The sequence below is a fragment of the Lygodium microphyllum genome, chromosome 28, assembly GCF_053477565.2.
Source record: "Lygodium microphyllum isolate KBCC chromosome 28, Lygodium_microphyllum_v1.1.10, whole genome shotgun sequence".
Lineage (NCBI taxonomy): Eukaryota > Viridiplantae > Streptophyta > Polypodiopsida > Schizaeales > Lygodiaceae > Lygodium > Lygodium microphyllum.
The window spans coordinates 30158671-30182516 of NC_141162.1; the positions used below are offsets into that span (position 1 = coordinate 30158671).

Genomic DNA, 23846 nt, shown 5'->3' on the forward strand with positions numbered 1-23846 from the left:
TAATGGAAGGTTTCAACCATCTCCAGAAGGATCAACCTGCAAGCTCGGGTCTAATTTGACAACAGAGGTCTTGATGCATCGGCTAGCTCCATCGGAAGATGCCTTTAAGGTATCTATACTATCTTATTTTGATTGTAACTTCAGTGAGTTCTAAACCTCCAAAATAGTTCCCAAGCCTACAACATGTCCTAGACATGTTATGTCTTCCTTTCTCACATATTTGAATTTTAAACCCCATTCTCTCTCTCTCTCTCTCTTTTTTTTCTTTTTGACTAGTGTCAATTGGCACATACACTCACCCATCCACTCACTCTCACTCGCATACACACACACACACACACACTGTGTGTGTGTGTGTGATATGCCTACCTAACAATTCCCTAGGAGCACGTTTTTGTGGTCTATCGGGGAACTATCCTAGATGGCTTCACCTGGCACTCACGAGAATGCACAGGGTCTATCGTCTAGGTTTCATAGAGTCCACCACGTAATGGAAGGTTTCAACCATCTCCAGAAGGATCAACCTGCAAGCTCGGGTCCTAATTTGACAATAGAGGTCTTGATGCATTGGCTAGCTCCATCGGAGGTGTCCCACAAGGGCTTCTTGTCCAATTGGAGCAATTGTAGTTACCCTTGGTTCATGGAGTGCAACACTTTGTTCCAGCAACTAGTTAGGATTCAGGGAACCTTAATAGAGTTCTGGCACAGCTACTACACCTTTCCCCTAAGATAATTATTGATCAAGGTTTTAAGACCCGACCCTAGGTAAGTCAATGCTCGTCGGCTCTACCTAATTTCTCCTAATTAATTTTTCATTCAATCTCTTGAAAGAAGCTCCGAGCTTACCAGGACCACCCACTTGTAGGACAAATCCGTCAAGGATCTTGCCCACCCGCTTCCCACAAACGGTTTTCTTTAGTTTTCTAATTACCTATCACATTAAGTTTTGACATATAAAAGCATCTTCGTTAATTAACCCATTATCATAGGTTTCTTTGCTTAATTTTACAACACAACATAAAGATAGAGAAAAATAATATTTTGGCAAAATATATTTATTTATTATTTTGTAAAATTTATTTACAATGTTTTCTCCTTCTGCCTATGCAGAAGATAAAACCTCCATTCATCGAAAAATCCCTTCTAGCTGTGCAGAAGAAAGTAAACCCTCCAAGATTTCCGTCCCTTCACTAGTACCGGGGACTCTAGGATCCCATCCTGATTCACGTGAGGGTCAAGCAGTTTCTAGGAGCGATCGAGAGATTTACGGCCAGAGTCCCCCTGGCACTCTCCGCCTCCTCCTGCATAATGGATTCCTCACCGAGTGACCTCTCACCATCGGGGCTAGTCCAAAGCTCCTCGTGGCGGTACAAAACATCCCCCTTGGAGTAGGGTTCCGTGTCTAGCTGGGGGAGGCATACCACCATCTTTCCTCTTATTATCTTGATTATATATTTAAAATCAAATCTAACTACTACAAGCACAATTAATCATTCTTGTGCAACCATCAATACATGCACAAATAAAAAAAAGGAACGACAGTAAGTGTTTTTAGCATAGGAAGCAGCCCCACCCAATTTTAGGGTTTCTCTTTTAAGGTCCCACCTTATTCTTAGGGTTTCACTTTCTGCTTGCAACTATTTTTTTTAGATTCACAAGTTATTTCACGAATCTAAAGTCTATTTTATCCTTGTGAAAACTTGGTATTTTCGCCCTAAAAGATAATATAGGTATTCATGCACTGCCCTGCCCTAACCCACACTTAGCAAGATTTCAAATGCTTTTCCAAGCCTATTTAGACATCATAATTTGTATTGAAAAATTCTTATCAATGTCCAATAAGTCTTACAAACTTTCGATATTTATTTAATTTCCTCATACTGATAGTTTTAGGATTGTCGAGTATTTCATAGTTGTTTTTGCTTCAACATTCTCGATATTTTAGGTAAGGTTTTCTCGTTGATTCATATGTGGGTTGACTCATGATATTGACGCTCTCGCTAATATAACCATTAATATTAATATTGTGTGTGTTTTCAGCAAGAAAATAATTTTTATTTTATTCTGCTCATATTCTATGGTTTAATTGACGATGTCCGACCATTTGTCAAACTTTCAACATTATCTAGGAAGATCAATTTTCATTTAGCTATGTCATAAATACAATGCTAATTGTTTTTTTGAAAACTTTATTCTAAGCAATGTAAAAATCATAAGTGTAATTTTTCTTTTATCTTTCAGACATCGAATTATATTACTACGCACCTAATTTATGTGAGTCTAGTAAATATATTCCTATTCAATTTTGTGTTGATTTAATACATTGATGATTTTATGATATTATCTAAATGATTTTCTATAAATTATTATAAGACTTATATGCATCTGTTTATCATTAGAAAAATAAAATAGAGATAGTCTCTTTCAAGGAAAAATGATAAAATATTCCCTTTTCTGACATCGTCTACCTTTTTAAGTTATTATAATCACAAGCGTCATTAACGAAATAACAATAAATATCATGAAATAAACCATAATTATGATATTTTCTTCATGATAAACCTATAATCCTTTTTCAAGTGAAAGAGTATTTTCACTGAATAGTTTATTATTATATTACTTAGGCCATTTTCCTAAGCAACAGTTCATATGCATTTTCTTTTAAATGTATTTATAATCATTTAAAGTCAAATATAGTGATAAGCTTATAAAACATTATTTTTTCCCAAATTGACGAGATGGTACCTCTATCAGGTTTGTAGTAATGGGGGTTTCACCAATTTCTACCACGTCATTTCCTCCATCGACCGCGTTTCTTACTTATTTTTCTTCAAATGGGCTTCTTGAATTTTTGCAACCTCATGGAGCCATGGATGTTAGGCAAAATTAACGTGATAGCTCAGGGAGAGTTGGTGGTCATCTAGAAAAATTTTAGTAGCGTTTTACTTAGCGATATGGTTGTATGGAAGAAAGGCGTAACAGGGGGTAGAGAAAATGGAAATGAGATCGAAGAGGGGTATTTTCCTTCTTCAAGGCTTAAGCTAGAATGGAAAAGAGATGTAGATACATTTTTTCCATCATCAGGAGGTCTTTCTTCTTGCTTTCTTTGTGAAGGAGAGGGGTTGTATTTATAGCCATGAGGGAGAAGCATGCAGTCACTCATTCTTTTGGCTACTTGTCAAGAGCTAAGTAAGCTTAATAAAAAATACTTTTTGATTGCCTATCCATTGGATGGTGGCATGGGGATGATTTTAAAATGCTTTCTCTCCCTCCAAGCGTAAAAAACTTATGTTTTTTTGCTTATTTTTTTAAAAACATATTTTTTTCTTGAAAATGACTTCATTTGGTAGTTTTTGGCCAAGTTACCTCATGACTTATCTAGTTTATAAAGTCATGCCATACTCTTTGATACTTAACTTACTCAATATCATGCTTGTTCTTGCACATTCTTTGTCTACCAATTAAGACTTTTGCGATTTGTCTTGCCGTTGCAAAATCAATGCGATCTTTGATGCATTAAATGGAATCGGGAATGCTAAAGAAAATATAATGCGAAAATTATTATGATGAAGTCGTCATAATATTATTTACGAGGTGTATTTTCTTTTTTGTTGGCTGGGTTCATTGAGGCGTCTTCTCGTGTCGGATTGCAGAATTAATTTAATGCAAGATTTGATATTACATGCGGTCACTTATGTGATAACTCAATGAGTAATTTTTAAAACATTTCAAGCCCGAATTTATTTTATGAAGTGTTATGGCAGGAATATTACACACACACACACGCACACACACACACACACTCTCTCTCTTTCTATCTAGGAGGCATCATTACGTGATTCCTAGTAAATGATTAACTCAACCTTGTGTGGAGTCTCCCTCACTGCCATTGTTGTGCAGAAGTGGAAAAGGAGAGTTAAAGGCCATCTCTTATTGCTCTCTCTCTCTCTCTCTCTCTCTCTCTCTCTCTCTCTCTCTCTCTCTCTCTCTCTCATGTGTTGAGGGTAGAGGCCCCTCTGCCTAGCTGCGCGTGTATTACTACACTGACAGTCACCGCCATTGCACACTGCAGGTGGTGGGCGCCCGTCACCGTCACTTTATTTTTTATTCTTTTAGTGACAGTTTGAATAAAGGAAGGCTTGGTCACACATTGTGACTGTTGGAGTTCCCATTTCTTGTCTCTCTCTTTCTTGCTCTTGCTCTCCCGCCATAGCTCTCGAGTGCAAGCTTCGATTCTTCTCACCTTTCAACTAGTATTAGAGTACGGCTTCTGACTCTTGAGCTTGGCTCGTGGCATTCTCAGCTTTCCATTGATTCCCCACTCACATTGGGTCTCCTTCCCGGCAGCCATAGCTCATTCTCTTGAGTTTTCGTCACTTACTGGTTTCTCGAGCTTCTTCCCGGCCTATTGAGGCACCATCAGGGCATTGACATTGAGGTATTGCTTCATTATTTCAGAGATTTACTTCAGTCCATAGGTCTAGGTAAACAGGGTTTTCACAGGTTGTGGGTAGCCATAGCTCACACCTCTTGGAGCTTCCTTCACCTGGATCTTGATTCCAGCCTATCAAGGCTTGTTGAGGCTTGGTGTAGGCCTTCTTTGGCCCCCATTTGTGCCCCCTTTGGGCCCCATTGTTGACACGTGAGACAGCAAACCCCCCCAGCCAGCTCACGTTTTTTTGTGCCTGTTTCAAAATTTGGCCCAAAAATCACTCTTTTTATCATATCTCGGGCATTCCGAACCCGATTCAGACAAGGTAAGAGTCTAAGTTGGGGTTTTGGCACGCTTCAAACACGATGGTGATATTGAATTTGCCAAATTCTGATGATAGAATATTCTGCAATAGATTTCAGGTCTGAGACAGCATGTATTTGTATGCCTATAGCTTATGTGATGCTTCTACTGATGTTGATTGATTGGGGGATTGAAGCTACATGTAATGCTATGATTTTGGCCTGATTGTAAGGCTAGAAATTCTTAGTTTATAATAGTAAATGCATGTTGAATACTCTTGGGCTGAAGCTATCTTTCATGCTTTGATATCTGCCTATTGGTTCCGGATGTGTGTCTTGGATTATACTATGATGTATTGATCTCGAGGGACGACTTCGAGCTTTTCATTGGATCCAGATGCTTTTGGAAGCTTGAGCTTATTTCAGCCCGCACTTATTGATATTGGTCTATGCTTGATAGTGGTCAGTGCTTTGATAGTTATATGCTATTTGGGTACATGCTTACCCGACGCCTACGGCTTGATGCATTTGTCTTGGCACAGTGTACCATGTACTTGTTGAGATTTAGTGCTCTCTGAATACTTAGCTTGGATTCTCATTTGCTATTCCAAAATTTTGTATTGGATATCACTTTGGTTGTCTGAGATATTTATTCAGATGTATGTCTTGCTCATGGATGCTAACTATAGTTGCTTTGTAGCCGTCATGCTCTTGGGATGCTATTGAGGCATTGTCTTGGTTACCTGTCTTTGGTACTCTGACTTGGTTTTATTGAGCTGTTGAGCTCGTTTATCCACCTTTTGTGTCAATGGGAGCATCTTGTATGCTTGACCGACATTGAGTAGGAGATTTATGCTATTTTGAGCATTTTGCAGATACTTGAGACTTTAGGATCTCTTACACTGAAATGTTGCATGGTTCATGCACTGATATCTTGGAGTTGCTTTTGACCTGAGCTTGGGCTTTGCACTCTTGTGAGCATACACCTACTGGTGTCAGGTCTTGCTAGTGTTATGTATACTTTGCCCTATTGTCCAGGGAGTATGTCTACTCACTAACGGATGCTTTGGTGACATGTTTGGGTGTTTGCTCAGGGTCTTGATGACTGTTTGGTGCTGATTTATGCCTGTTTAGGGCTGATCATGTCTTGGTTGTCATTTATTGACTTGGTACAGTGATTTGGTCAGTAATTGACTCTCACAGTACCATGCTGTCATTTATTACAGCAAGTATATAACTCCGGACTGACATGGATTTTTCATGCTGAAATATTTTGAAATGATGTACTTTCACTAGTACTTGGTGGGTAGTAGCTTTGGTTACACTTTTCTCGCCATTTTTCTCTCGATTTTGGTGATTTTTTGGTCATTTTCTAAAGTAAATAGCAAGTAGTTTTAAATTGTCTAAGGTCTTCCAGCCTACATTATGGCGAGTTCGTCCACTGATCATGCTATTTTCAACATCACTAAGCTTGGTGGTATGAATTACTCTTATTGAAAGATCTAGATTTTGTAGGTGTTGGTGCAAAAATCGCAGATCAAACCTTTGAGGTTGAGCGGGCATCCACCTGCAACTATGCCAGATGAGGAATGGCTTGAGCTTGATGAGTTATGCAAGTCCACTATTGTATTATCTCTCACAGAACATGTCCATTACAATGTATTTGAGGAAGAACAGAGTGCATGGTAGTTGTGGGATAAAATCAAGAATCTCTATGACAAGAAAAGTCCAGTGAGTCAGATTTATTGGTTGAAGTAGCTTATGGATCTTTACATGAAGAAGAATGTGACTATATCTGCTCACTTGAGCCAGTTCCAGCTATACTCAGGAACTTGACTTCGCAGGACATCACTTTTGTAGAGAATGTCACTCCTCTTTTCTTGCTTGGTACTCTCAATGAGTCATGGGATGTATTCTGCATTGCATTATATGCCTCTACTGCTACCTTGAAATTATCTGATGTTGAGAGTGCTCTTTTGGAGGAAGAGGTTAACCGTAAGAATTTGGATGCCTCTCGTGTGTCACATGCTATGACAGTTAGAGGTAGGAATGATGGGTATGGAAAGCATGGCAGTGGCAGTGGCCATGGATGGGATTCTCATAAATCTATGTCCAAGTCTCGTGGGAAGTCACGTAGCAAATCACGTGGCAGGAATGCAGATGTTACTTGTCACCATTGTGGAAAAAAGGGCCATATTAGGCCACAATGCCATGAACTACACAATGAAAGGTGTAAAGATAAGGGGAAAGACAAAGTGTAGGATAAGTCTTCTGATCGCAGCATAGTGTCTGCAAAGTCCAGTGTTAAAATTGAAGAGATCAACGTTATGCAGCTTGAGGATATTGATGATGATGATTATATCCTTGCAGCTTCTTCTAGTGCTTCGCAGATGAAAGAGATACACTCTATGTATGCACAATGTTGGCTCTTGGACTCAGGTGCGTCCTTTTATGTGACACCTTGTCGATAGTGGTTTCATTCATATCATACTATTTTAGGTTCTGTACACTTGGATGATGACAACTCTCTTGATATTGTGGGCATTGGTGATGTTAGGCTGCAGTTTCCTTCTGGCAGCAGTCTTGTTTTGCAGGATGTATGTCATGTACCTACTTTGACACATAGTCTCCTGTCAGCTGGACAGCTTGATGACGCAGGTTATCATGTATATTTTGGAGACTCTGCATGGAAGATCACTCATGGTAGACTTTTGATTATGAGAGGTGCGAAGGCTGGCAGCCTCTATCTTGTAATGTCTCCCCCCGTGACCCGCGTGCTCCCTCCTCGTGTCTTTCCCATAAGAACCCCTTGTGAAGAAATTTTTAAAAATTTTATTTAAATTTTTTAACCCTCCCTCTCTCTTCCCCTGCCATGTGCATGGGAGGGAGAGAGAGAGAGAGTGAGTAGTGAGAGAAGGGGGGGCATGCAGCCCCCTAGATGGCAGGGAGCATCGTCTCCTCCCTCTCCATAAGCCACCTTCCCCCCCCCCCCCCCCCCCCCCCCGCCCCCCGTGGTTTCCAACAGGGGTGCCCCCTCTAGTAACAGACAATGAGAGAGAGTGAGAGAGAGAAGAGAGGAAAGAGGGAGAGAGAGGAGGAGAGGAAGAGGGAGAGAGAGAAGGAGAAGAAGAGGGAGAGAGAGAAGAAGAAGAAGAAGAAGAAGAAGAAGAAGAAGAGAGAGAGAGGAGAAGAAGAAAAAGAAGAAGAAGAAGAAGAAGAAGAAGAAGAAGAAGAGAGAGAGAGAGAGAAGAAGAAGAAGAAGAAGAAGAAGAAGAAGAAGAAGAAGAAGAAGAAGAAGAAGAAGAAGAAGAAGAAGAAGAAGAAGAAGAAGAAGAAGAAGAAGAAGAGGGAGAGAGAGAAGGAGAAGAAGAAGAAGAAGAAGAAGAAGAAGAAGAAGAAGAAGAAGAGTGAGAGAGAGAAAAGAGGAAAGAGGGAGAGAGAGGAGGAGAGGAAGAAGAAGAAGAGGAAAAAGAGGGAGAGAGAGAAGGAGAAGAAGAGGGAGAGAGAGAAGAAGAAGAAGAAGAAGAAGAGGGAGAGAGAGAAGGAGAAGAAGAAGAAGAAGAAGAAGAAGAAGAGGGAGAGAGAGAAGAAGAAGAGGGAGAGTGAGATGAAAGAGGGAGAGAGAGGAGGAGAGGAAGAAGAAGAAGAGGAAGAGGGAGAGAGAGAGAAGGAGAAGAAGAAGGAGAAGAAGAGAGAACTTCTCTGGTTCTACACACTCATAGTAGGAATGAAAGAACTTCTCTGGTTCTACACACTCATTGTTCTATTAGTAGGAATGAAAGAACTTCTCTGGTTCTACACACTCATAGGTCATAGTCTTCATTTTAATATCCATTGAAGGGAAAGGATACTCATAAAAGCTATATGTTGGTTATGTATTCTTTCATTCCTAGCTGTTCATAAATGTAGATGATCATATGAAATTACATATGTGATATTGCCAAGTTATGATGAAACTTAATGACTAGCAAAGAAGGCTTGGAGTCTAGCCATATAAACCCTAAGGGGAAGAGCCACCTAAGCAAATTAGGTGATTGTTATCTTAGAGGGACTTCTACCTTAGAAAAGGTTGTAAGTTCCTTGAGCAAGTGTTTTGATACATCCTAGTTAAGTTTTGGTTGTGCATGCAATGGGATTGCGATGCCTTGAAGCAAGTGGTTGTGCGTTCCACTGTTTATTAATGTGGTTTTGGATGTTAATCCAAGTGGGGTGTGATTGATGATTTCATGGCCGGGTCTGTGATGATGGATTGCCATGGGAACAAAAGGGATGTTTTCCCTAGTAAATGTTATTAGACTGGTTGCTTCAGCTGTGGATGATTTCCTGAAGGGATAATTAAGAAAGGATGGCGCTAGCTACCCCCTACGAACTGCCAAACCCTAACCAAGGGGGTTATGAATCCGCACCAGGAATGTGGACCGAACACACGACGAGAGGTCTCTTTGTGGAAATTACTTGGCATAGGAGGATGCTTGGGTGCCAAGGGGGCTTTGGCCGTAAATCCCAATGCCTCCGGACTCTATACAATTGTTCTACGTGACTCGAGATGGGATCTCGAGGCCTTGATACTAGTTACAAGGCAGAATCTTGGTAGGATAAACCTTCGGTTTTTATTACCAGGAGACGGAAGGATTTTTCTGCGGAGGCAGAAAGGGACACTTAATTTTGCTGTATGGGCCGGAGACAAACATTAATCTGAAGATAAGTTAAGGAAGTGTTTGATCTTGTTTTATCTTATCTTCGTGTCTATGCCCTAAATTACGTAAAGGAACCTGTGATTAACGGGCTACTTAAGGAAGCTGCTTTTATGAGTCAAACATAATGTGGTAGGTAATTAGATAACTAAAACAACCCCCGAGGGAAGCGTGGTGGGTGTGACCAATGGGTCTATCCTACAGAAGGGTGGTCTCGGTTATCCGAGAGCTTTCCCCAATGGAATTTATTTGATGCGAACGTTAGTTAAACAAGGACCTTTGAACTTGTAAGTTGAAACCCTGATTCATACCGTTTTAGGGGACCGGAATGGTACTATGCCCTACGGGCAGAGAGGTCAAGCAATGCCTCCCTCTCGTTTCCCATTCTCTTTGAACCAAGTGCGAATTGAGTCTACTTGGGTCCAGTTGTATCTACGCAAAGTGGAGCGACTGTCACAACCAGCGCTAGAAGGCTGTTAGGAAGACTCGACTGCTAGGAACTTGGACTTTAGGTTGATCCTAGTGGGAATGACTGGATAATTTTTCTTGCGAGGTAGACTCGAGAGACCCTAGTTGGCAAACCTTGTGTCATTCCTTGGGAGTGCCGGGCGGCGTCTTCTAGATTGATCTCTCTATAGGCTGCTAAGACGTGTCCCGCAATTTGAGGGGCGGGCATGTTACATATCCCTTGATTGTATCTGATTCTTCCCTTGATCATGTTTTGTCTGTGGGTTCTATCCCACATGTATCTCTTTGGCATGCCCGTTTGGGCCATATGTCTTTGAAGGGAATGAAAATGCTTTTTGGTTTGCAATACTTAACGCCCCTTGATTACGCATGTTTTGATTCATGTGAGCATTGTCTTTATGGCAAGCAGACTAGGTCTACGCATAAGAAGTCTGGTAGGCCATGCATGAGTGAGCCCTTGGCATTGGTATATTCGGATGTCTGTGGGCCCATGCCTTGTCACTCTATGGGTGGTGCAAAGTATTTTTTTACTTTCATAGATGAATTTTCATAGAAAGTTTGGGCTTATCCCATTAAGTTGAAATCCGATGTCTTAGCTATGTTTCAGAGATGGCTTGCATTGGTTGAGAACTAGTTTGGGTATAGGCTAAAATGCCTAAGGATAGATAATGGGGGTGAGTATGATTCACGTGCTTTTGAGCAGTTATGTGATGAGAGGGGTATTAAGCATCAGTTGACCACCCCCTACACCCCCCCAAGAATGGTTTGGCTGAGTGGATGAGAACTATCTAAGAGCGTGTATGCAATATGCTTAGCCATGCAGGCCTATCACAGAGCTTTTGGGCTGAGGCAATTAGTACAATTGTGCATGTCATAAACAGATCACCTTCTAGTGGTTTGAATTTCTAGATTACAGAGGAGGTATGCACTGGAAAACCTCCCTCTTATGTGCATCTCCGTGTCTTTGGATGTGAGGCATTTTGCCATGCGCCCAGGGACAAGAGAAGTAAGCTAGATCCTAAGAGTGTCAAATGCATTTTCCTTGGTTATGGGGATGCAGGCGAGATGGGTTACCGTCTCTAGGATCCGCACGTGCGAAAAGTCATCTGCAGTCATGATGTAGTCTTCCATGAAGACAAGATGCATAGGCAACCTGAGAGAGTTGAGATCCGCAGGGTCATATTTCAGGAGCCAAGAGCTCTCACACAACCAGTTGGATAGCCTACATTTGTAGTAGATGCTCATGGTCGGGGTGTTGGACATGCAGCTGGACAGGCAACAGAGCCTGCTGTGAGATGGTCTACTAGAGACAGACGTCTACTTGATAGATTTCAGCCCTCGATACGTTATGTCTTGGTTACAGATGCAGGAGAGCCTTTCACTTATGATAAGGCTATGCGCAGGGGTGACATTCACTCCTGGGAGAGGGCTATGCAGTCTGAGATAGACTCCTTACATAAGAATGACACTTGGGATTTGGTTTCCTTGCCTATGGGCAAGAAGGCTTTGCCATCATGCAAGTGGGTGTACAAGCTAAAAAGTATCCCTGGACACCCCAAGCCGGCATACAAGGCTAGATTGGTAGCAAGGGGTTTTAAGCAGGAGCATGGTGTGGACTTTGATGAGGTCTTTTCTCCTGTGGTTAAGATGACCACCCTGCACTTAGTCTTGGCTTTGGTTGCTCAGCTTGACTTGGATTTATACCAGATGGATGTCAAGACGGCTTTCTTACATGGGGACTTGCATGATGAGATTTATATGGAGCAGCCTAAGGGCTTTGCAGAACCTGGCAAGGAGCACCTAGTGTGCAAATTGAAGAAAAGACTTTATGGCTTGAAACACGCACCTAGGGAGTGGTATCATAAGTTTGATGCCTTTACGCAGTAACAAGGCTACAGCAGGAGTGCTATGGATCCGTGTCTTTACACGAAAAAAGCCCATAATGGTTCTTTATTGATTTTGGTACTCCATGTGGATGATATGCTGATAGCAGGGAAAGCTCATGATGAGCTAGATGCTCTTAAGGCTCAGCTCAAAAAGAGCTTTGAGATGAAAGATTTGGGACAAGCCTCTCACATACTTGGTATGCGCATTAGATGCAACATGTATCATGGACTCCTCTACTTGTCACAGAGGGAGTACATTCATAAAGTCCTTGACCACTTCCACATGTAGGACGTAAAGCCTATTGGCTATCCATTGCCTTATTATGTGAAGGTATTATAGGCTGATTGTCTGCAGATATTGCCACTCGTCCAGATATTGCCTTTGCAGTTAGTGTTGTGGCACGCTATATGGCTACACCTGGCAAGAAGCATTGGAATGCCGTGAAGGGTATCATGAGGTACCTGAAGGGCACTGCAGATATGTGCATATGCTATGGCAGCCAGGATACAGGAGTCGTGGGGTACACTGACTTTGATCATACAAGACATGCAGATAGTAGAAAGTCCACTTTCGGCTATGTATTCACCTATGTTGGAGGTGCTGTTTCTTAGATGTCCAAGGTGCAGAAATGCACGGCCCTTTCTACTACAGAGGCCGAGTATGTTGCAGCTATTGAGGCTTACAAGAAGGCCATTTGGTTGGGTCGTTTGGTTGCTGACCTTGGTATTGATGCTATCCCTACATTGCATTCGGATTCTATGAGTGCTATTCAGTTAGCCAAGAATCCGATCTTCCATGCGAAGAAGAAACACATTGAGGTGAGGTATCACTTCATACATGGGGTCGTTGAGGACAAGCCTGTTGACCTTGTCAAGATCTCGACTGACGAGAATCCTGTAGATCTGCTCACGAAAAGCCTCTCTACAGAGCTCTTTGCCTTCCTCAGGAGGTTGATGGGCGTGGGATGAGATGACATCTTTCCTCATCGTGTTTTACATGTGTACATGTTGTACTGTCTTTTTTTTTTCTTTTCACTCCTCACTAGGGCTGATTCGCCTTTAAGTGGGAGGTTATTGGGGGTAAAGGCACCTCCGCCTAGCTGCCTGTGTATTACTACACTGACAGTCATCGCCACTGCACAGTGTAGGTGGCGGGCGCTCATCACCGTCACTTTATTCTTTATTCTTTTAGTGACAGTTTGAATAAAGGAAGGCCCGATCACACATTGTGGCTGTTGGAGTTCCCATTTCTTGTCTCTCTCTTTCTTGCTCTTGCTCTCCCGGTGCAAGCTTCGATCCTTCTCACCTTTCATCATCAGGTAGAGTGCTTTGTCTCTCTCACTCCAAGACCACTCTCTTTTTGCATCTCTCCTATTTGAAGTGCTCTCTCTCTCTCTCTCTCTCTCTATCTCTATCTCTCTCTCTCTCTCATGATGGTAGCACTTAGGCAAAGTAGGCTACATGGTGCTTCTATAGGTATGCCTCTAGTAGTTTGGTAGCCATGTAGACCCATGACCCACATGCAAGGTAAGTGGTCGCACGACGAGAATAGATGCAAGGCATGTGGTACAAGGCACCATATGAAGGGGAAGGTGTGAAAACAATGCAAACAAGCGACAAGGGGCCAAGTAGCACATGTCGACATGGCTACATAAGTGAGGTGTATAAACAACATAGTGAAAATCCTATGAGAGATATGTGGCTAGACTACAAATTTTTCTTGATACCTCACCTTGGAGAGAGAGAGAGAGAGAGAGAGAGAGAGAGAGAGAGAGAGAGAGAGGAGGGGGAGTGGGAGGGAGGTAGAGAGAGATATATATCCTTTCATAGAGGAGGAATGACCAAAAGAAAACCCATGGAGAGAGATGACAGAATTTCCTTAATAGTGATAGAGCCCCTTTCTCTCTTGCTTTGATGCGATGAATCTCTCACTTCTCTATGTTTATGATGCAACAAATCTCTCTCCTCTCTCTCTACCCAACCCAGGGAACAATAGAAGAGGGATGGTGCCTACACCTTGGGAGGGGAGATGCACAGTGAAGTGAGGTGAGTTGGCCATTGAGAGAGAGAGAGGGGGGGGGATTTGGACCTAAGGGATATAAATGAGGTAATAAGGAACAATACGAAAGTGACAGATAAACTAGATGACAAGGAATAATGAGAGATAGAGAGTGAGAGGGGGGAGGGAAAAGAAGAAGAAGAGCAAGGGGAGAGGAAAAAAGAGAGGGAATGAGAAGATGAAGAGAAACAAGAGAAAGAAACAAGGGCTTGGAAGAGAGAGAGGGGGGAAGGACAATAACAAGAAGAGAGAGAGAGAGAGAGAGAGAGAGAGAGAGAGAGAGAGAGAGAGAGAATTAAATAGTTTGAAGAAAAAGAGGAAGAGGAAAAAAATTTAGGTGGAGAGAGAATAAAGTGAAGAAAAATGAAAAAAAAAGATGAGGAAAGTAAAATACAATGGATGTGGAGGAGTGAGGGAAGCGAAGTCATCATGCTACCTTTGCTTCCATCATGAGGACTGCTTGCGGAACAATGAACTCTAATATCTCACAACTCCAAGTTTTGAGAGAGAGGATGAGAGCCCAAAAGACAAGAGCGATATGATAACTATAACTTGAGATAGAGAGAGGGGGAAGAATGTGAAATACAATGTGAAAAAGAGAAAGTGAAGAAGGGAGGAAAGTTGGACCCCTAATCCACTTCCCTCACAATATGGGCAAAATGCATATACAACACAATGAAATGCTGTCCTTCGGTATCAAGGGAAAGTATAACTCGCTAGGGTGAATTAGGATTCCTTAGGAGGAGGAGCGCTAGGTTGAGTGAGGACCCTTGGAGAAGTCGAGGGAAAGGATGAGCCGCAAGTATGAGTTAGGAGGAGGAGCTCCTGCTCACGCAGGCTGCAGGCCTCATGTAGTGCTTGTGCCTGTGCCTGCACAGGGCCACATCAACCCCGCAATGTCCATCGCCCGCTACTTGGCCGCCTCCGGCATCTGCGTCACGCTGGTGCACGCTGCTCGCGCACACTCTCTCCTCACTGCAGCGGCTGCTGCACCTGCGAATGGTAGTCAACAGTCGAGCAGCACGAGTGGTATCTCAAGCGAGTCGGAGAACAATAACATCCGCGTCGAGGTGATTCCTGATGGATTGCCCTCCGCCGATGTCAAACAGAGTGTTTCCGTGGAGGAGGTAGGGGCCTCCATGGCTGTTATGCGCCAAGGCCTGGAGGAGCTCCTGCGCAGGCTCATGCAGCAGCAGACAAACGCGCCCTGCTGTTTGATGGTGGATAGCATCCTCGGATGGGGCTCTGACCTAGCTCTGCAGTTCGGGCTTCCGCGTGTAGACGTCTGGACCAGCTCCGCTTCTTCCTTGTCTATCGGCATCCATATCCCACATCTTCTCGCCAAGGGCTACCTCCCTGCGGCTGACAAAGGTTAAACCTACACGAGTTCTGCTAGTTAGACACCAGCCTTTCTGTGTTGTGCAGGAATCTATAATTATGGAATTAACTCGTAGGTTTTAACGTCGAACTTCCATTGGTTAATATATATGCAGGCTCGAGAGAGAGGTCTATAGACTTTGTTCCAGGCTTGTCCTCTCTTTCCATTGCGGACTTGCCACCATTGTTCATTACTGAGGATGGCCTTCAAAGCCCTCCTTTTCAATTCATTCTCTCTGTCTTCGAGAATACGAAAGGAGCGGAGAGGGTGCTCGTAAACACCATACACGAGCTAGAGAAGGCTGCTGTGGAGCATCTGAGGAACGAGGGCGGTGTTCGAGTTGATCCAGTCGGCCCCTTGTTCCTGATACAGAACTCACTTGATGAGGACTGCAGGCCGGCACCTGCTAGTCTCCTGCGAGAGGACAACTCTTGCTTGCCATGGCTGGACAAGCAGGAATTTTCGTCGGTGCTTTATGTGTCCTTCGGGAGTGTGGCCAACATGGAAGAAGATGTGTTTGGAGAGGTAGCCCATGGTTTGGAGGCTAGTGGGGAGCCTTTTCTGTGGGTTATTCGGCCTGATGCATACTCCAGTATAGCAGCTACAGTTGAGGAATTATTACCTCAAGGTTTCATGGAAAGAACTCGCGATAGGGGGCTGGTCGTCTCGTGGGCGCCCCAGCCAGCAGTGCTAGGCCATCCTTCAGTGGGCGCTTTTCTCACACACTGCGGGTGGAATTCTGTGCTCGAGAGCCTGAGCAATGGGGTTCCTATGCTGGGATTCCCTCAGCTTGTAGATCAGCGCACCAATCTCAAGCACATCGTTCGTGACTGGGAAGTGGGTTTGTCTTTGGCCGACTCGCACTTACCAGTTGCTGATCAGGCCGTAGCAAAAGTCGGGCGCTCCCATGTGCAATCCTGTGTCGCTGCCATCCTGAGGGGTGACGAAGGCGCCAAGGCCCGACAGAATGCCCTTGGATGGAGAGACGTCGCCGAGGATGCCATTCGCGGCACCTCCAAGAGCAACCTCCAAAAGCTGGTCGATGATCTGAAACGGGGACATTTCAAGCCCTCTGTTAGTGTTAATTAATTAGAGACTGTTCAAGGTGGATGTTTCCAAAAGCTTCTTCTCATGGGCTCTTGGGTTGGCCCTTACTAGATTAACAGACAACTAATTTCTTGGTGCAGTTCCAGTTGAATCTGTGAAGTGATGTTTCAGAAACTTACTGCGGTTGAGTCTCAAGAGTCTCAAAAGTTGTGAATTTCTGCAATCTGTTTCCAGTTTCCACGAGTCTTCCTGAAATCGACAGTGGTTGCTCGTACGCCAAAAGCGCACTTGGGCTTCACACGACGTTACTTCTATGCGGCCATATCCTCACGTACAATGCACGTTACTACGATATCAGATTAGGGTTTGGGAAATTTGTTTTGAGAAAGACGAAGTAAATCCTTTTCATCATCATGTGAGAAGGAAGTATTCCCCATTGAGACTAGGAAGTATTCCCAATTGAGACTCTATCTTATACATATATTTAATAAATATAACTATATTTTGAGAAATTTGAAGAGGATTTATTTCCTTCTTCCAAAGAATTGAGAAGGATTTTTGTCAAGGTGAACAAGTTCTAGGTTGAAGTGAACCCATCTTTTCCCCAACCCTTCGTTATCTAGGCTCCTTTGATGAGAGGTTAATTGTCTACTTGAACACGATGGGCGAACATGGGTGTACATCCATACGAAATCAGAAAGAGAATTAGATCTGTTCGGCTTAGCGCATCTTACTTCTCCTTCCAAGTTTTGGGCCTCGGCTTCAACTTATCTTTACTTGAACATGGGTGCAAGGCCTAAATTTGAAGGCTCCCTTAAAATTTTTTAATGACTTCTACTTCTTGAAAATGCATTTCGAATGACAGAAGATAGACATTTTATGATAGTCATTTGAAGAGGAAAAATATGTAAATGGAAAGTAATATTGAAAAGTCTCAATGAAGACAAGTAAAACATGGTTTTGAAAGTTCATATGTCATTATGCAAAATGGACAATCCGATCTAATCATTATAATTGTGTAGCTTACTATTAATACTTCAATAACACCATTGACATTAGATGATTGAGACATTTAAACGAATCCCATTGCATAAGTATCAATAACATGAAACCATTTAGTCATTCTGGTAGCAACAGAACGAATCCATTTACTCATTGAAGTCTATGGGTGAACAAACAATAAGAATCCATTTAATCATTTTGGTGGCATGGCCCTTTTATTATTTACTCCCATCCAAATATCCCATAGACCCTTTCAATCAATTTGAGAGCTTTTCCAAGCATTAATGGATAACAAAATTAAGGCATCCCAAGTGTTGAGGCATAAGTTGCACCTTGTGTTACTTTTTATTAGATTTGGCCATGAAAATCCATGCTCACATGAAGTTATGCTTGCTAGGATGCCCATGCTAGTCTACCATAGATGCATCATGCTTGGATATAAATCCCACCATATCTTTGTAGTGCTACAAACCTCCCAAGCATAATGCATACTGCTATTATGAGAAACTTGATATAACATGCCGATGAAATCCTCCAATTCACTCATACATCTTCTAATGTCGACTGTCTAATCATCAATATTGAGTTTGGTGATTAGTCTTTCTAGCCATTGTCAAGTCATTTTATCCCTATCTATTGAATCCATAGGATATGAAAAAGGATTAAATATCCTGAATGCATTGAATTCTCATAGATCCTCAAAACTGCTAGTTAAAGCATCCAAAATATTTTGAACATAGGCTCGTGGAATAGAGATACATTCAACTAGAGAACGTGTTTCCCTTGCATCACCTTCAAGAGAGATACTCCAAGTTCAATCCCTCATGTTCACTTTCTAAATCACTTGTAGCCTTGGATTTTTCCTTCTTTTTTGACACTTAGGGAATTGGAGTGTACTTCAATACATGTGTACAAGGCCATTAGCATCCATACAATCCAAATTTCCAATGTGCTTGTCATCTTTAGAAATTTAGCAAGGCGCTTTGACCCAACACCAAATTGGTCATCGTCACATATAAGATACCTTTTTTTGGGTTTTTCAAAAGTCAAGTCAATAAGTGCACCAATCATAGTGACATTCATCTCTTGCCTTTGAACATTTGAGTTTAATTTATTCAACTCTGCAAGCCCATTTGCTAAAAGATGTATAATACATTGCACCATAAAAGTTGTCACATATCCATACCACTTCTTTTCATGTCTTTTCCATTGCTTAAGGATAGCAGGCATGATTTTCACAAACCTTTCCATGATTTGACCTTTGAAAAGCCATTAGACTGGATGAATTCACATCTTTGCATCCATAATATCATACTTGTGGATGATCTTCCATAGCTCCAAGTGGCGGTTTGTTGATCGACCTAGCCTTGCATACACTTTATTTGCAACTTTATCTACAAAAGAGAACACATGAGGATGTGAAATAAATCCATCCTTTGCTGCTAATGCTTGTTGGTGTGCGATATAATGTATACCCATAACACATGGAATTAATGCTTCAAAGCGTACCACAACTTCGATTTGACACCTTGTCATAGATGAAGCACTATCTATTGCTATTGCAACAAGTTTAGATATATCCAAGTCATTTTCTAGAAAGAATGCATTGATAACATCATACATTGTGTCTGCTATCCCATTATCTACTGGCAATAACCACATAAACCTATAAATTGCATGCCATTTTCCTCCATCACTAGTATACGAAATATAAATAATCAAATGTTTCTCCAAGGCATGATCAATGCTCTCATCAATGAGCATAGAAAAGAAGGGACTTTTAGATACTTCTGCATACATCTCATCAATGAGCATAGAAAAGAAGGGACTTTTAGATACTTCTGCATACATTTGCTTCCTTATATGGTATCTCATAGCCAATAACATCTCTCTTCCTAAAAGTGGATTGACATATGATCCATATTTGTTGAAGGTAGACATAGTTGGAGTAGAAAGCTCTCTTTGCAACTTGCACAATCATGGATATTTCTCTAGTGGTAAATCTTCACATGCAGAAAAGTATACAAGCTTCATACATGAAATAATGCACTTTTGTTCACTATGGACTATTGTGTCCAGTCCATGATCCATAAGTCATTTACCATAAATTTTAACTTAGAATTTCCAGTACGTGTAGCATTGACATGGTCAAAAATTTTGGCATGATCATTCAATGCAGATAGTTGAATGCTTTGAGATAACCTACTTGAGTGTAGGTATTCACTTTACCAGCTTCTTCGCACCACTAACATTTTACCCTTTCTTCATTACATATGGTTTTGCATATATAAGCCCATGGAAGAAGCACAATCCATTAGTATCGCCAATTTCTTTTGGCTCTTTTAGAGGAAGGATCACCATGAGATAATCTCTCCATCTACTGTTGAATCACTTTCCACAATTACGTTTACATCCTCAACATTAGGTCCCTCTTGAGTAATATTGGCACTAGATTCCCCTTGAGATTTGTCACTATTCTCCCCCAACATTGTACCCTTTACTTTGTAGAAGTATTTTGAGTTCTAGAAAAGAAAGATGTGATAGGAGGATCTGCCTTTCTTTTTCTAGTTGCATCCTTTTGAGATCTAGATGCATCCATCTTTGATTTATCTAATTATACATAAATAAAACACATTATATATTGCATTTTGATAAAATATATAAGCACTTTGAATAGATCTCATGCTACATAATGAGAGAACTTTGTAACATGTATGTAATAAGTAAATGTACATATATATTGGTGAATTTGCAATAAAGTCTCAATATCTATGAACTACAATACAATGCCACAACAATAACCATTGAATGACAACAACCAAAGGAGAGATGCATCACCTAGGTATGGGAAATAAAATATTTACCCAAGATTTCCAAACCAGGTGCCTTAGGATTTCATATAGATGATAATAAGAAAACGAGATACTCCCACATATGAATACAATGAGAGGATAATCTAGGTGCCTTAGGTCTACTGTCACATAAAGATACTATAAGAGATTCGTACAATAGTGTGGAGCTATACCAAAGTCTTCATCTTATGAAAGAGAGTATTGGATGTTTGAAACTGAAGGTATCCTATAGATAACACATTCCATAATTATACCCTTCAAAATTTGTATAAACACTCTAGAATAGATTTTATCCAGTCCAATAAGAGTATAATATATAAATTTGTACCTAGTACATAGTAATGCATAAGGGACTTTTAATCAATCGCTATATAGGAAATCTTGTGAAATGTAGGAAATGTTACATCATTTTCTATGTGTATATGCATGTATTCCCTACATATAACTAGGGAATCACATTCCCCACATCTAATAGTAGGGAATTAAATATCAATATAGACTATTTCCTGTCTTCTTTTAAAATTTCCTATATAAGAGTATTCATGAATATAATTCCCTACTTCTCCTTGTAGGGAATCATAGGTCACTATGAAGATTTCCTATGTTCTCTCAAAATTCCTTATATGATAGAATTATGTAAAAATGCCATTTACTAATTGTAATAGTAGGGAACTATAAGTACATAGAGAATTTTCTATCTTCTCTCAAAATTCTATGTATAGGAGATTATAAGAAATTCAAGCTGTGATCTAGTTTGTAAGCACAATATCAAAATTAATGAAATTGAAAGTAACCATATGGAGGTGAACCTAGATTTTCTAACCCCCCTCCCACACACACATATGAACATGTTGTAGGCACATGTGCTTACATGTATGTGCACACACACACACACACACACACACACACACACACACACACACACACACACACACACACACACACACACACACACACACACACACACACACACACACACACACACACACACACACACACACACACACACACCATGTTGCAGAAAAAGGAGGCCTGAAACTAAGTACTTACATACTTGATTTATGCAATATTACTCTTTTTTTTCTAACTTTTTTCGATGATGTAGCCATTTAATCCACATGTTTTGATATTTCATGTAGACATAGAACATTTTATAATGGCACAAGTGGCAATGTTTTGATTAAAAACCTTCTAGATTTTCATGCACTCCTTGCATGAATTGGTCTATAAATCATGGTTAATTTAAGAACAATAGTAAAATACTCACCCTTGCAAGTTTGGACATGTCAATGTAAACATAATCTTGGTCTAGCACCCTATGAGCCTTGGATGAGAAACCATCAAGATTTTGAATGGTTATAATGTTTCAACTAATGACTTAGATGGTTGAAATTATCCTATTTTTTAAAGATATCCTATTGCTCTTATTAGAAGATAATGTTGGTATTTGTATAACTTCTTTAAATGAGCAAGATGGTGCTTGCCTTGACCGCCATAGTGATAATAACAAGTGTCCAATGAGCCATAATATTCCTTTAGGAGTTCTTAAAATAGCAAGACACATATGTTGTATACTCTAGATAGCTCAAAAACGTTGGGATCTCCTAGTAAGGCCACTTATGGGTGAGTTACACTCTATGACTATTATAACCATAAAAAAGAAAAATACAAAATAGAAAGCAACATAGTTCAACAACCTATTGTGATGGCTTGGTTGGTAGTCATTGTGATAGGACGATTTTCCAAATGAATGTAAGGGTGGCATTATAAGCTTGGGTGGATGATGATCATGACACTCATGTGCAGGCTGAAAAGCAAGAATCACGGACTCTTAGTGGCCAGAGACATCATTTGGTAGTCCATGGACTGGGAGACTAAGGAGTAGCTCTACATCTTCAGGTGCATCTAGTAGCACTACAGGTAAAGACAAAGGAAAGAATAAAGTGTCAGATGGCATTGATGCAGTTCTTGATGGAGACTCCAGTGGTTCAGAGAGCTTGGATGATGAGCTTGGTATTCCTTCTATTAGGACACCAGGTGTACAGAGAGCTCACAATAATGCAAATGCTCCATTGAGTGATCCAGTGGTACGCAGATCTACAGGGTCAGATACCCTGTTAAAAGATTTGGTTTTGAAGGTTACGTACCTCACCATTATGTTTATATGGTGAAACTAGTTGAGGATGTTGAGCCCACTTTTTTTGAGAATGCTGTTGGTCATACTCATTGGGATGCAGCAATGGATGAGGAGATGGCTCCATTAGAGGCCAATAAGACTTGGGAACTAGTATCATTGCCGAAGGGCAAGAAAGCAATTGGATGTAAGTGGGTTTATAAGATTAAACACAATGCAGATGGTTCTATTAGTAGGTACAAAGCTAGGCTAGTTGCAAAAGGCTATGTCCTGACATATGGCATAGATTATGATGAAACCTTCAGTCCAGTTGCTAGGATGGCAACTGTCAGATGTGTGATTGCTTTGGCAGCAGCCAAAGGTTGGAGATTGTAGCAAATGGATGTGAAGAATGCCTTCTTGCATGGTGATTTGCAGGAAGAAATGTATATGGATCAACTAGCAGGTTATGAAGATTTAGAGCATCCCACGTATGTGTGCAGGTTGAAGAAGACGCTCTATGGGCTCAAGCAAGCACCTAGAGCATGGTCTGACAAGATTAGAGAGTATCTTGTCAATATTGGCTTTTATGTTTTTGATGTTGATCACTCACTTTATGTGAGAAAGGGAGATGCAGGTTTGGTCATCATAGTCATCTATGTGGATGACTTGATTATTACAGGTGATAGTGATAGTGGGATTGCTGAAGTCAAAGGTTGGTTGAAGATGAAGTTTGAGATGAAGGATCTAGGTGAGCTAAGGTACTTCCTTGGCATTGAGGTACTTCCTTGTGCATTCTGTGTGTGTTTGGCACCGCAGCTCAAGCAAGTCCCCCCACCACACGATTCTTGACAAAGCATAGAAATAAAGACAAAAGTATTTGCCATTTGGATCCATGCTCTAGAATAACTAAGGACTATTTCATATTCATTCAAGAATACAATATTAGTGAGTTTGGGAATCTCCAAATTTCCATTTTTTGAAGACTAAAAATGTGGCATTCGAATAACATGCTCGTAAATTTCTCAAAACCATATGATGTGACCTATCATTGGAAAGCACTTGAAAAATGGAATCTATTGAGCTGTAGGGTGCTTGATTTGGGGTATGGTGTTCAACTTATGACAAATCCAAATATTTGACCATGTGTCCCAAAATTATGGAAAATTTCCATATTCCCCAATATGGTGTTCAGGGACAAATGTGTGCAATAGAACCATTAATTGAGGTTGCAATTATCCGATGGGGGACAAAAATATCTTAGTGTTGCTAAATTTGTCAAGTAGGAGGTGAGTGGATAGTTTTCTATAATACACAAAAAGGAGTGGCTAGCCATTTCCACTCAATCGATCAAATGCATGCAAGCATCTAGACAAATTTGAAAGTAAGAGCACCCAAATCATGTTTGATCTGCCTTTCATTTATTTTGGTTTATGCATTCTAAGGTGTTTGCTCATCTGGACATTTATGAAACCTTCCTAAACCAACAATGTTTCTCAAGGTGATGAGGTCCACAAGTTAGCTTTGGCTCTTTACATATGTAACCTAGTATGTCTAACCAACAAAGCACCATTACAAGTCTATTCATAAATCGCACATGTTGGCTTGTGGGG

At 41.1% G+C, this 23846-nt stretch overlaps 1 protein-coding gene across 1 annotated transcript; it reads left to right on the top strand.

Moving 5' to 3' along the window:
* Positions 1 to 14542: 14542 nt before the first annotated feature.
* On the top strand, positions 14543 to 16597 carry LOC148011303 (UDP-glycosyltransferase 85A5-like). The gene is made up of 2 exons (XM_087670741.1): positions 14543 to 15212; positions 15335 to 16597. The coding sequence occupies exons 1-2, from the start codon at positions 14633 to 14635 to the stop codon at positions 16306 to 16308; spliced, it is 1554 nt and encodes a 517-aa protein (XP_087526867.1). The 5' UTR covers positions 14543 to 14632; the 3' UTR covers positions 16309 to 16597.
* Positions 16598 to 23846: the final 7249 nt, after the last annotated feature.

Bases quoted from the DNA above. Each gene is read 5' to 3' on its own strand.
- LOC148011303 (XM_087670741.1), top strand. From the start codon at position 14,633: ATGAGCCGCAAGTATGAGTTAGGAGGAGGAGCTCCTGCTCACGCAGGC. The intron at 15,213-15,334 runs GTTAAACCTACA...ATATATATGCAG, and splicing joins CCTCCCTGCGGCTGACAAAG to GCTCGAGAGAGAGGTCTATA.